At 40.8% G+C, this 13,190-nt stretch overlaps 1 protein-coding gene across 1 annotated transcript; it reads left to right on the forward strand.

Annotated features, from left to right (window-relative positions):
- The first annotated feature begins 205 nt into the window (after positions 1–205).
- SERPINB2 (serpin family B member 2) lies at positions 206–12,336 on the forward strand. The gene is made up of 8 exons (XM_036245468.1): positions 206–246; positions 3,879–4,055; positions 5,942–6,058; positions 7,550–7,678; positions 8,173–8,290; positions 10,143–10,285; positions 10,883–11,047; positions 11,374–12,336. Exons 2-8 carry the CDS (start codon positions 3,888–3,890, stop codon positions 11,776–11,778), a joined length of 1,245 nt encoding a protein of 414 aa, XP_036101361.1. The 5' UTR covers positions 206–246; positions 3,879–3,887; the 3' UTR covers positions 11,779–12,336.
- The last annotated feature ends 854 nt before the right edge of the window (positions 12,337–13,190 follow it).

A 13,190-nucleotide genomic window follows, 5' to 3' on the forward strand; every position in this document is an offset into this window, starting at 1 on the left:
GTCATTCTCCCAACACATTTCTTAAACGAAGCCTTGGCAAATAAGCATTTCTATCGTAGTGATGCCTTTCTGAGTAAAATGTTGAATCACTCAAAGGATACAGATTAGAAAGAGAAAGAGAGAGAAGGAAAAAAAAAAAGCTCTGTGGGAGGGGCCAAGCTTTATAAAACCAGACATCAGCATGTCTGCACTCCGACGACTCCTGGAGGACCTTCCCTGTCTTACAGCACCTCAGAGAACAGCCAGGTATGTCAGAGAGTTCCACGCCACCTCTGTGAAACATCGCTTCATTGTTGCTCTTCCTTTATACCGGGGTCACTGCTATAATGGAATTTAAAATGTGGAATGTTTTTAGAGGATGAGTAAAAATGTAATGGTGTTTGCTTGTTGAGTTGTTGAACTGAAAATATCTTAGTTCAGTATTGGAACTAAAATGTATGGCAAGACTTAATCTTGAGTCCCAGAAGTCAGCAAATACCTATGTAGCATTAACCAAACCAAAATGTCCGTTAAAGTTGTGAGGCTAATTTTATTGAACAGGTTAGAATATGTATATTCTTTACTCGCTCGTGTTTTGACACTGAATTTAGTAAGAATCGCTAGGTTGATTGAAGTATATTAATTTAAGTAATTGAAAGTAATCTATCAATTGTACGTAAACATTTAAAAAGTTAAAAGATGACTGAGTTTTCATCTAAAATAATCAGGAATTAACCAGCTTTCTGGGTTGGATCAGTTCAATACCAGGATATATGTATTGAATTTAGTCCAATAATTGGTCAATTTAGTGAGAGGGAAAAATCAGCCAAACTTGTGGTTGAATTGACCGAAGTAATAGTTTAATAAATGATTTGGTACTCCATAAACAAATAATTGTTCACTATGAAAGTCATCAAATACCAGAAGCTGGTTTTTATTTTGTGTGTGTGTGGGAGGGGGAATGGGGGTAGAATTTGGTCTTTTTGGACAGGAAGTTTTCTTGGAATTATTGTGTTCTCTTTGTTCTCATTGATTTCTGTGGTCAATTTCAAACTATTTGCACTGTGTAGTCACACACACAAAATATGTTTTAAATGCCACAGCAAATTTAAATCTAGCATCCAGGGCCAGCGAGCAGAGGGACTGGGTAGTGTGCCTGGCGGCCCTCCCAGGTTCCTCGTCACTGGTGCCAAGTTTCAGTAGCACCTCTGTCAGTCAACTTGTGTAGCAGGAACTGCCACAAATGTCATGCAGCCCAGCCCCATGTGTGTTTTCCATCCGTTCTGCTCAAGGATAATATTAAACATTAATTATGAGCATAATACTTAGGAGCTAGGGAAGTTGTATAATGTACTATTGTTAAGAAACTCACAACAGGTGTTACCTGTCCAGGTAGATTATGCTACTTGAGGTCTCTCTGTGAATTTAATTTTACAATGTCTTAGGCAGATTCCCACTCAAATGTAAGCCATGGACTTGTCTGAGGGTCAAGGGACACTGTATGTGTGCCTTCAGAGATTTCTAAAACTGTAAACTTCTCAAATGTCATCTGAGGGGTTTGTAGGAAAAGCCCTAGTCTTGCAATGAGAAGGCTGAGATTTAGTTGAGGCTTTGAAACCGACTAGCTGTGCAATCTGCATTTTCATATTTTCCTCTGTATAACAGGAATTACAAGGCTTTACTGGGTAAGTAACTCTGCAAGTTAGACAAAACAACATGGTTGAAGAAATCTGGTAGCTGCAATATAGACAGCAGATATTATTTTTTATGGTAATGCAGTTAATTGCACCTTATTTTAAAAATAAAATTTAGACTATTTCTAAAAGAGTCAATGCATCTGGGACAATTTAATTTTGTCCTTATATCTTTTTTTTCTTCTGTGTAAAGTAACCTGAAATCCTAACTTGGCTTTAAACCCTCTCTGCTAGTTTGTATTGACACTTAAACTTTGTTAGTGTCCAGGTGACTGAGTATACATGTGATTTATTATAAAGAATTAGGGGCAAAAGAAACTTACATTTACTTTTCTGGTTCTGATCTATTATTTATTTTTTCACATGGGAAGAAATAAATATTTTATTTATTAATTCTCAGTTTGTTTCCAAAACATTGAGATAATTTACAAAAAACATCTACCCAATAATACTAAATAATTATAAAGACTCTTCAAAATTAGAAAAAAAAGAGGGAATAGATTTCCAAGCCACTCAAATCTAATCTCAAATCTAATCTCAGTGATGAAGCAAGAGAAAAAATATACTATCTATTTTTTTTTTAACCTAGAAAGTCTTCTAGGAGCATTACAGACTTGTAAACTTCCTCTTTTTATTTCCTCTTTCTAGCATTTCTCAAACGAGAAACTTGCCTAAACTCTTACATTGAGGAGTGAAAGTGAACACCAGCAGGGGAGGCAGAGAGGGAACTAGGCAGAGTGGGTTTCGGAAGCAGACCTAGGCCTGAATCCCTGCACCAATACATTCAAACTGTGTTACCTTATACACGTTAGTTGACCTCTCTGAGCGTCAGCATGGAGCCTATGCCTTCAATGAATAGTGTCTGTCTCATAGAGATCCTGTGAAGATTCAATGAGAAGAGGTGAGAGAGTTTCAGGGACAAGTTTTACTTAATTTACTATTTTGCCTTGATAACATACAACCGGGTGGTATTTCACATGAAAAATGTTGATGCAAATTGCCGTCATTTTCTTAAAAAGAAATGTTCATGACCCAAGTGTACACATAAGACGTCGGTGGATTAGGCAGAGCAGAGAGCACGGGCCCTGGTCCGGGAGCCCTGCTCAGTGAGCCTAGAGGGAGCTGCGGGGCGTGCCTCCTCCTGGGCCTCCCAGCTCCACGAAACCACTTCCACAAGAAGGTTTCCTGTGGAGTGGTGAGTGTCAGCATCGTTCGGTGTACGCATATGTTGTGGTAATTGTAGGGTGTGTTCCAAGTCATTGCGAAAGCATAGCATACAACCAGAAAGATGATCATTGGCCAGTACCCACAGATACCCCCACACACCCGGGTGTGTCCACGCATTTGGCTTCGTGTGAAGCCTTTGGTCATGGAAGGTGTGTCTGTCATATTTCTTTAGATGTTTGTTCTGGTGTGTGTGTGTGTGTGCAGATATGGGCGATAGGACTAGGAAAGCCCCAATCCTCAAACAATGAGTCAAAGCCACCTTCCAGAAGCAGGAGATTTGAAAGAAGGTTTGCCATCTCAGCCGGGCCAACACAAACATGTATACATGTGGCAGATGTTTGAATATGTGGATTTGCCTGTGTGTGGGGTGTGTATTTGCAGGTGCAGCATCGAGGTTGAGAGCATGTCCCTGGGGGCCACTCACATGGCTTCAATTCCTAGTCCTGCCCCTGGTCAAGTGACACTGGTCACTTTCTTGTCCCCTGTGTGCAGCAGTGTCTTCTTCTGTGAAAGAGGAATTCGCCTTGCCTCCCTCACAGGGTTTCAGTAATGGTGTGTACAGGTGAAATGTTTAGAACAGCCTCTCTTGTATAGTAAGATTCAATAAATGCCATTTATTGGTATTGATGTTATTATCATGATTATGATATGAAGTGTCACTACTCATCATGTAACTGCTCACTATGTCTCAGGGTCAGGTACATAATTTGTAGAATCCAATGCAAAAGGGAAATGTAGAACGCCTTGTTTAAAATCATTGAGAATTTCAGGATGGTGACAGCACAGCTTGGCGCCCATATGGCTGCATTGGTCACGTGACCCTAATGCTGTCCCTGCTCTACTTTGTGTTGTCCCATGAAGGAGGAACAGAAAAGGAGCCCCCGCCCTATGCAGGGTATAGCCTGTGCCCCTCTGTTGACATCACCCAAAATATTGTCTCATCCTTTAGAGCTGTTTTCTTCCTTCCTTTTCTTCTAGACTAAAACAATGGAAGACGTTTATGTGGCAAACACAATCTTTGCCATCAATTTCTTCAAGCATCTGGCAAATACGAACACCACCCAGAATCTCTTCTTCTCTCCGTGGGGCATCTCATCCACCATGGTCATGGTCTACCTGGGCGCCAGAGGCAACACTGCAGACCAGATGGCCAAGGTACGTTTCTGTCGACGCTCTCCATTAGGGCTAAAGGATTCCTGAACCAAGTCGCAGAACTGCTCTGATCGTAAGCTTCCGATGTCTTGACCATCTCGAGGTCAGCAATCATCACCTGCCATTACAACAGGAGTCCCTTAGATTCAAATCTACAGACCAGCCAAATCTCTCCCCATCAGTTATCGATAGCAGCAGGCACCCCAGAGTTTCTTACATTGCAGGGCTGGAAGTTACGAACAGTGACATCTTACATTATACTGATGTTTATGGCTTTTAAATGTTTTGCATGCTGTGTACCTCTTTTGGTGTTAAGACCAGTGCCATTTTGCAGGTGGGAAGACTGGCCTGTGAAGGCAGCACCTTCCCTGGGTCTCCTAAGCTTCCCTCACCTCTAGCTCAGGCACCTTCTACTGCTTGGCCACTGCCTTGCGTTTGTTCCCCATTCATGCAAAGAATTTCTCCTAGAGACTTTGAGAGTGTCCCGAAGAGAAAACAATGCACCAGAACTGTTGTCACCACGCTCTTGGAGATACACAGTGAGCAATGTTGACTCAGCCATGTTATCAACCCCGTGAGATTATGTCAACAAAATGGGGCCTGGTCTGATGGCCAGTCTTAGAAATCAGGATGGACAGGGTGTGGGACAGTGGCTTCCTTCCTGGGTGAGTGCACACAGGCTCAGTCAGGGGACCTCTGTTCTGACTCCAGGGCCTTGCAGACACACCGGACTCCTTCAGCTGCACATTGTAATATACCTGTGGGATGAATTCAACACACTGAATTCAGGATCACAGTTCGCATGATCCTATTATTTCCTAGGTCGGCCACCCAGATGAGGTCATCCTATAATTAAAATCCATTTACATACACAGGTACACACACATTAAAACAGAATGTTCTGGGTCCTCACCGGCATGTATTGTGCTTTCAGTCACACCAAAATGCTGCTGGCTACTTTTGGGTTTCCCATGAGAAGCGTACCTGAGTGTGTATATATATCCTTCCCGGGTACACAGTGACCCATTTAAAATGGACCTTGTTTGAAGAAAGAGCGTGTTGGCCAATGTCCTTGCAAGAGGCAAGGGACGGCTACATTACTCCCTGTGTTTGTGGCAGTTTAAAGATCGAGATTACAGCAAACGCAGTTGCTCCACTCTGATACCAGCCGCATTTTGCAACCCTCTTCCCCTTGGTTTTCTTTGCCTTGAAAAAACAAAGAGCGAACTGCAAGGGCAACTTTAGAAAGCGTCAGGGTTTTCCTTTTCTTAGTGCGAAGACATCCCTAGCACTCAGAAGCAGTCTTTTGAGAGCAAATGCTAAAGGAAATGCTCTCGATTTTTAAAATAAAAAATTGATTTTGATAACAAAATGCAATTAGCTTGTAGGTCACTCTGGGCACAAGACAGCCTCACTGTACCCGGCACGTGCTTGAGCGTGGGGACTATGCCAAGAGGTTATATTGTTTTATATGAACTCTGCTGCACATACGGATTTTAAAATTCAAAAGCAGATTTGGTGAATTTCCCACCAAAAAGAATAGGAGAGGCTCTCTGGCTTGGAGGAGGAAGCACACACTTTGGGGACAAGACCTATCTGTGTTTGAATGGTGGATTTGCCACACTTTACGAGGTGTGTGACTAGGGGCATCAAAGCTCTCTGAGCCTAGAGACCAATGACCAGTTGATAGGTTAGTATACAATACCTCATACTGAGTCTCGTGAGGAATTTCAGTTGGCTGACACTTACATATTACATATAAAAAGTATCTATGCTTGTACCCCATACACCATGGCAGGGAACTAGACGTAGGGCCCCTGTTGGCCATGGATTAAAAGTTAAGTAATGTAGCAGGAAAGTGTAACCATGCTCTCTAATTCCAATTGTAGGTGCTTCAGTTTAATAAAAATGGAGTCAATGAAGTGACCCCCGTGAACTTGGTGAACATGTCTGGTTGTGAAATCATGCAGCGGATCCAGGTCTCTTATCCCGATGCTATCCAGAAGGTATCTGACTCATCCATTCATACTCCTTTGTATTTTATTTCTAAAACCTTCTTGTCTTAAAGCCACAATGTTAGCCTGAGAAGGAAGCTAGTACAACTTTCTCCACTCCCAGAAACAAAACAAAACAAAACAAAACAAAACAAAACAAAACAAAACAAAACACGAAGACTCACAGGCCTTAAGTAAATATTTTACGGTCCTGTCACTAAGAAAGGAGAGAAGCAGAGCAGAGTGCAGACTTCCTGACTTCTAGGCCAAGACTCTTTCCAAGTTCGGTCACACCGTCCTGCCACTGGTTGGATTTGTGTAATTTATTATAAAACCACGGTAGGGGAGACTCCTAGAGTCCACACACCTGACTGCAGGCTTACAGAGGGGGAGGGCAAGGAGTGACAGACGGCTAGACGTGAAGGGCGTGCTCGTTACTTCACGAGAGGCCGGTGACCTTTCTATATCCCTCATCCATCTATCTATCTATCTATCTATCTATCTATCTATCTATCTATCTATCTATCTATCTATGTAGCTATCTATGTAGCTATCTATGTATCTATCTATCTATCTATCTATGTATCTATCTATGTATGTATCTATCTACCCACCCACCCATTTTCTATCTATCTATCTATCTATCTATCTATCTATCTATCCACCCACCCATTTACTGTCTGTCTATCTATCTATCTATCTGTCTACCTACCTACCTACCTACCTACCTATAGCTATCTACCTCAGGTAGGTATATATATATATATATATCCAGTTCTTATTATTCAGCTGGATAGCTGATAATTAAGGAATTGAGTAATATATATATCTAGCTGAATAATAAGAACTGGACACAGATGTGTTCTTATTGGTAACCAGCTTCCTTAAGTACACACTTGAGTAAGGTTATGTGGAGATATCTCCCGTAGCTTCCTACTTGGGAACACTAATGTTCCATCTGGCTGTTACCCGGGAACTATGAGCTAGAGGAGGTGAGGAAGACCCATACACCAGAGACAGTTGGCAGTCACCTGCAAGGCTCTGTCTTCTGCTGTGCCTGAGTCCCATATCCATCATCCAACTTTAGGTACACTTCTATGACACGTGATCTATATATTGTGTCGTGTGCCCACCACTCAAAATCAAGTCAGTCATCTTTTGTAAAGTAATATTTACAAAGTAACATTTTAATATATTAAAAATTCCTTAGAGACCTTAAAGCTTAAGAAACTATTAAAAGAGCCTGGGTTCCTTCTAGGATGTTGGTTACTTTATGGTTAAATCAAATCCATGGGCAAAATACGAAACAAGTAGAACAGTAGCTTACTGGTTTTGCATTGCATCCATAGCAAAAAGTATTTCCTCAGAGATTCCTCCAAAGTACTAGAAAAAGTCTATGTTAGCATAACACTTTTTTGTTGTATAGAAAAATACCATTGCTTAAGAAATAGCTTGCTCAGTGGTCTCGCGTTTCATAAAGAGGGTCCCTCCTTTGTGTTCAAGGCTCAGGCTGAAGACACAATCCATTCCGGCTTCCGTGCTCTCATCGCTGCCATCAAGGGGTCCAGGGGCAGCTACATACTGGAAAGTGCCGATAAGCTGTTTGGAGAGAAGTCTGCAAAATTCAGGGAGGTAAGTACAGTCAATGGAATGGCAGGGCCCTGACCCTGGCGCGAGGTCACGTTGGAAGTTGTCTAAGATTCATACTTACGGGGAGAGTCAGAACTGGCCAGGCCCCCTCAGGCTCCCTGAGGCCACTGGTCTGCGCAGTGTCCCTAAACTCCCCCGTGGTGCTTCTCCCTGCTGCCAAAGCCCCCCTTGCAGGGTTAGGGCGGAGGAACACAGCTGACTTCCAGAGTCAATATCTGCAAGCCCACCTCCCACTTACTCTGTGTCTAAGATGTGAAAAATGCAAGAGGGCAAAGCTGGAGCTGGAGAGTGGGGAGGGGCCCACTGAGTGCCTGTAATCTGCACTGTTTGTTTCTCTAGCGCCTCCCATAGTCAACCTCCGCCCCCTCCCCAACCTCAGGAACCCAGTCTTGACGGGAAGCCCAGAATTCACAATTACACCAAGGCTTGCTCAGTATACGTTCTAGGTAACCTCCTGCATTTTTCTTGCTTTAAAGGAATACCTACAGCTCTCTAAGAAATACTACTCTGCAGAACCCCAGGAAGTCGACTTCCTTGAATGTGCAGAAGGAGCCAGAAAAAAGATTAATTTCTGGGTTGAGACTCAAACCAAAGGTAAAACCAAGGAAATATTTTCTGCTCTTCTACCTACTTAAAAAACTCTGATCTATTTTTTTAAAACCATCCTTGAACTTAGCCCTTCATCTCCTAAAATTCATTCAACCTTAGATATTTTGGTTAATGCAACTTCCTTCTTATTTAGCGGAGCGATGTTTTAATTGAGGTCTACTAATAGAAGATATATGTTCAGCACTCAGATAATTGGATTTTGGATAGTATGTTAGAATAGAATATGGGAGATGGCGGATGTTTTCAAACATAGGAAACATTTGCATGGAAATAATCATGACACTCTGTCCACCGTGCACAAAAAAACAATGAAAAAAGGATTTTCTTCACTTCTGGGTTTAAAACATCATTTCCAGCAATAGTTTTGTGTCTTGGTTTATTAGCTACCATAATGGGGGGAAAAGCATGTGAACTAAGTCCTATAGAAATTAAAAATATTTTTTTCTCTCTGAAAGCAGTTGAGCTATTTATATTACTTCATTTCCACTCTGGATTTTTAAACCGCTGTTGTAAAACACCGACAGACTACGGCCGTAAAGGAGGCAGGAAGAGTGAGGATGAACAGAAGTGAAAGTAAAGGCACAGTGCAAAATCAGAGACACTGAACGTTTTGCTTTTTGAGAACAGCATAGATGTCCTCCTTGAGCATTGCGGTGAATGGCCGTAAGGGAACGGGTAGTATGGCCAAAATGCCAACGAGCTACTGGGGCTGATTGCTTCACCAATTTTTACTTAAAAAATGGAGAGAATTTTCTGTTTTATTTGTTATGATCAAATACGAGTTTTGTCACATGCATCATAAAGTTAAATAAAATGTCAGTAGATTTCAGTAGTAATCACGAATTTTGATTGCCTGGGGATATATCGAGTGGAGAGAGTGAATGGATATATTGAAGCTGGTCAGACTAGAGTGACCTTTTTATTAATCCTTCTTCTGTCAGTAGGACTGGAGGGTGGAGGACTAGCTTACCAAGATTGTCACTTTGTAACCTCTCTCACCACGGTGTCCTTTTGTGTAAAATGACGCTAATACCTAAGAGAGTAGTTGTGAGGATGACATAAAATAATGTATTTAGTGGCTGAAATATTGCAGTATTCACTATAAATGGGCTGTTTCTTAAACCAAGTTAAAAAGTAAAAGCTATCACATTTGATGTTTTCATTTCTGAGAACCTTCTCTGGCTCACTCATTTATACCTTCTCTGTATTGTCATAGTGCTTCACATTGTGATAGAACTTATCACACATATTTCATAACTGATTTTGAATGTCACTTTCAGTAACACTCTCAGTCCCACCAGGACATTACCTCCTTGCTCAGCTCACAAATCTGCATTATTCCTGGTGTAGGTCTAGCCTAAATATCCAAAATATTGTTTTGAATGAATCAATGGGCAGATTCATTGACTCTCTCCACTAGATCTAGCAGGATCACTATGTGACATACAGTGGAAAGACACTATTATATTCCTTAAGAAACTCTCTTTTATTTCCATCTGAATTAAATAACTGTATACAACTACGAAACTGAAAAAAACAAACAAACAAAACAGTATAAAAGGAAGCGAAAATCTCCATGGCAAATTTGATAGTAATTCTAAAATGTAAATGCATTATGTCTTCATTTTCTCTTGAATTCTGAAACCCTTCTGAGGAATTTGCTCTGATATTTACTTACATTTTAAATATCAAGAGAAAAACTTGAGCTTGAAGATCAACATCTCTGTAGAGTTTGACAAATGTGTCTGCCAAGTTTAATGGCAACTCAAAAGATTCAAGACATTATAGTAATTTCACAGCTTTTGATCATGATGCCTAAATATACCTTTTTTTGTAGGTAAAATTCCAAACTTGTTACCGGGAGGTTCTGTAGATGCGGATACCAAGATGGTCCTAGTGAATGCTGTCTACTTCAAAGGAAAATGGAAAACTGCATTTGAGAAGAAACTCAGTGGACCTTACCCTTTCCGTGTGAACTCGGTAGGCGACAAGGCAGATGTTCCTACCTTGTATTGTGGGGCCTTAGACATGACAGAGAAAGGAAAAATAGAGACCTCTTGTTGATGTCACTATGTGATGTGCTAGTTATAAGTTATGGACATTGGACAGTTGATGAACTCTTTCACGTTTTTGAATATCACTCAGTAATTTTATGAGGTCATATGAGAAATGGTGAAAACCATGGGCTCTATACTTAAATCCTGGACTCAAATATAGACTCTACTACTTACTAGCTATAACCTTACTTATGTTCCATGAATTCCATTTTTATTTGTAAAACTTGGGTGATAATATACAACTCAAAAGGTTGTCGTAAAGATTCAGTGAGATTTATGAGAGTTCTTGGCCCATTGTAGGTACTAAACAAATGTTTTAGTACTATTATTATTGTCCCTAATGGGTATAATCTTGAAAAAGGTAATAACATCAGAGTACTGTACACAAATAATTTGTTTGTTGATTTTTAAAAACATATTTCTTAAACACTAAAGCAGAACCCATTCTCTTTTATGTCTAATTGTAAATCTCTTGACATCTTAGCATTAACTTTTATATTTTACTCTTTAATCGCTTTAGTCCCTGAGAAAACCTGTACAGATGATGCACTTGCATGAAAAGCTGAACATTGGATACATAGAAAACCTAAAGGCTCAGATTCTAGAGCTCCCTTATGCTGGAGATGTCAGCATGTTCCTGTTGCTTCCAGATGAAATTGCTAATGTGTCTACCGGCTTGGAGTTGGTAAGCCATTCCAACTTTGCTTTAGACTTCCGGGACCAAATTGACCTTTCATGATGAACTTATGTACGCCTTAGGAAATGGTGTGCACTTTCTTACAGACTTATGTGAATTAGTTCATAGTAAGTGTGGCATGTCTCAAACTTTCATCCAAAGCCTTATACTTGTGTACACAGGACCTTCTTGCAAAAATTTTACCAGTCTATTAAATTTTTATATCACCCAAAAAGTAGTGACATTAACATCACTGATGTTTTACATTAGACTTAGAAGTTGCTTTCCTTCTTTTCTAAGCACTCACTATTTTTTTTTTTTTTTTGGATTTGTAGCTGGAACGTGAGTTAACTTACGACAAACTCAACCAGTGGATCAGCAAAGCCACCATGGTTGAGGATGATGTTGATGTGTACCTCCCCCAGTTCAAACTAGAAGAGCACTATGAACTCAAACCCATTCTGCAAAGCATGGGCATGAACGACGCCTTCAGCAAGGGCCAGGCCAATTTCTTAGGAATGTCAGAAGAGAGTGACCTGTTTCTGTCCGAAGTGTTTCATCAAGCCACCGTGGACGTCAATGAGGAGGGCACTGAAGCGACCGCTGGCACTGGGGCTGTCATGACAGGGAGAACCGGCCCCGGAGGCCCACAGTTTGTGGCAGATCACCCTTTCCTCTTCTTCATAATGCACAAAACGGCCAACACCATCCTCTTTTTCGGCAGATTCGTCTCACCCTAAAATTGGAAGTTTCTGTTTTTCTACAGAATTTTGTAGTATGAGCTAGAAGCCTCAGAATTGCTTTAAGTACCAAAAATTTAGGGGCTTTTTCTATGTGTTTCTGTTCTCTAGAAAAACTTTTCCTACATACTAAATATAAATACAGAAATAACCAGACCACGGTCAATCACATTACAACCCTATTAATTGTCTGGTCTCTTAAAATGGGATGATGTCGTCTTTAGTGCTCCCTTACTCTTCGTTTATTTTATAGCAGTACATTTTATTATATTATTTATTATTTTATATAATTTTTATTATTGTTAGCTGTCTATTTAATGCACGTGATACCGTTACAGAAACAGGTGATCGGTTATGCTTCTTTCAAAGGAAGTGCATTTATTTGTTTTGAAGAGGAAGGAGGAGTAGGTGTTCCTCCATCCCCTTTTATGCTAAAAACCTAGAAGAAAGCATTGACCAACAGACAAATATATATTATGTGCATGTATAACATTATGTATTACATAGATGTGTCTGTAACTGATGGAAAATTACAAATATATAATAAATAAACATGTTTCCACACAACCGTTTATTTGTTGTCATTCCATTAGGTCTTCGGATCATGCGACCTGTTATAGCTTGATTCTCCGGACTTAATAAAGGAGCTAAAGAGATAACCGTCCCTTTTACAAGGAGTCCTACTCTTGGGGTGGGATGGAATTGTGTGGAAATGGCTTAGAGCTGCCTTCTTACAACAGCAAAAAGTGCAGCTATTCAGAGGAATAGTCTGCATTAGCGTCCTTTGGACACTGGTGTTTAAACCTCAAGAACGTTACGAATAAATGCAAAATCTAGTGGGCCATACGTAGAGAGTAAAGTCACAGTAAAGTCACAGTCATTGGTCTGAGAGGTCAGAGGCCTGAAGATGGGCTGGTGACAGAGCAGGAGTGGAAATACAAGACAGCTTCCTTTAACGATGCTCGCTCCCAATAGCACTCAATGCTTTTGAGTGGATCAGAGGCAGAACAGAACATAATTTAAGACCTAGGAACTAAGACATCTAAAGTTTGGGGTTAGGAGTCTGAACTGACTTGGCTGCAGAAGGATGGCTGGATCCTGGAAATGTATATAGTTCCACCCTCCCTATGATGGAAGGAAGGCAGGATGGTTGACCCATGGAGCATGGTGGCCTCAGGACTTGACTATCTGCATCTAAATTCCAGTTCTAACATTTATGAGTTGTTTAAGCATGGGCAAGAAATGGTGCTGCCTTTTTTTTTTTTTCTTTTTCTTTTTTTTGGTACTTGCCCCTGGCGGGAACAGAACTCAGGACCCTCTGGTCCGCAGGCTGATGCTTCAACCACTGAGCCAAACCGGCCAGGGCAGAAATGGCACTTCTTTATGCTTCTTTTCATTCAGTGTAAACGAGA

The sequence above is a fragment of the Molossus molossus genome, unplaced genomic scaffold (genome assembly GCF_014108415.1).
Source record: "Molossus molossus isolate mMolMol1 unplaced genomic scaffold, mMolMol1.p scaffold_m16_p_6, whole genome shotgun sequence".
NCBI lineage: Eukaryota > Metazoa > Chordata > Mammalia > Chiroptera > Molossidae > Molossus > Molossus molossus.

Excerpts from the sequence above, each read along its gene's own strand:
- SERPINB2 (XM_036245468.1), top strand. The coding sequence starts at position 3,888 with ATGGAAGACGTTTATGTGGCAAACACAATCTTTGCCATCAATTTCTTC. Across the intron at positions 4,056-5,941 it reads CTGCAGACCAGATGGCCAAG|GTGCTTCAGTTTAATAAAAA; the intron begins GTACGTTTCTGT and ends TTCCAATTGTAG. Across the intron at positions 6,059-7,549 it reads ATCCCGATGCTATCCAGAAG|GCTCAGGCTGAAGACACAAT; the intron begins GTATCTGACTCA and ends TTTGTGTTCAAG.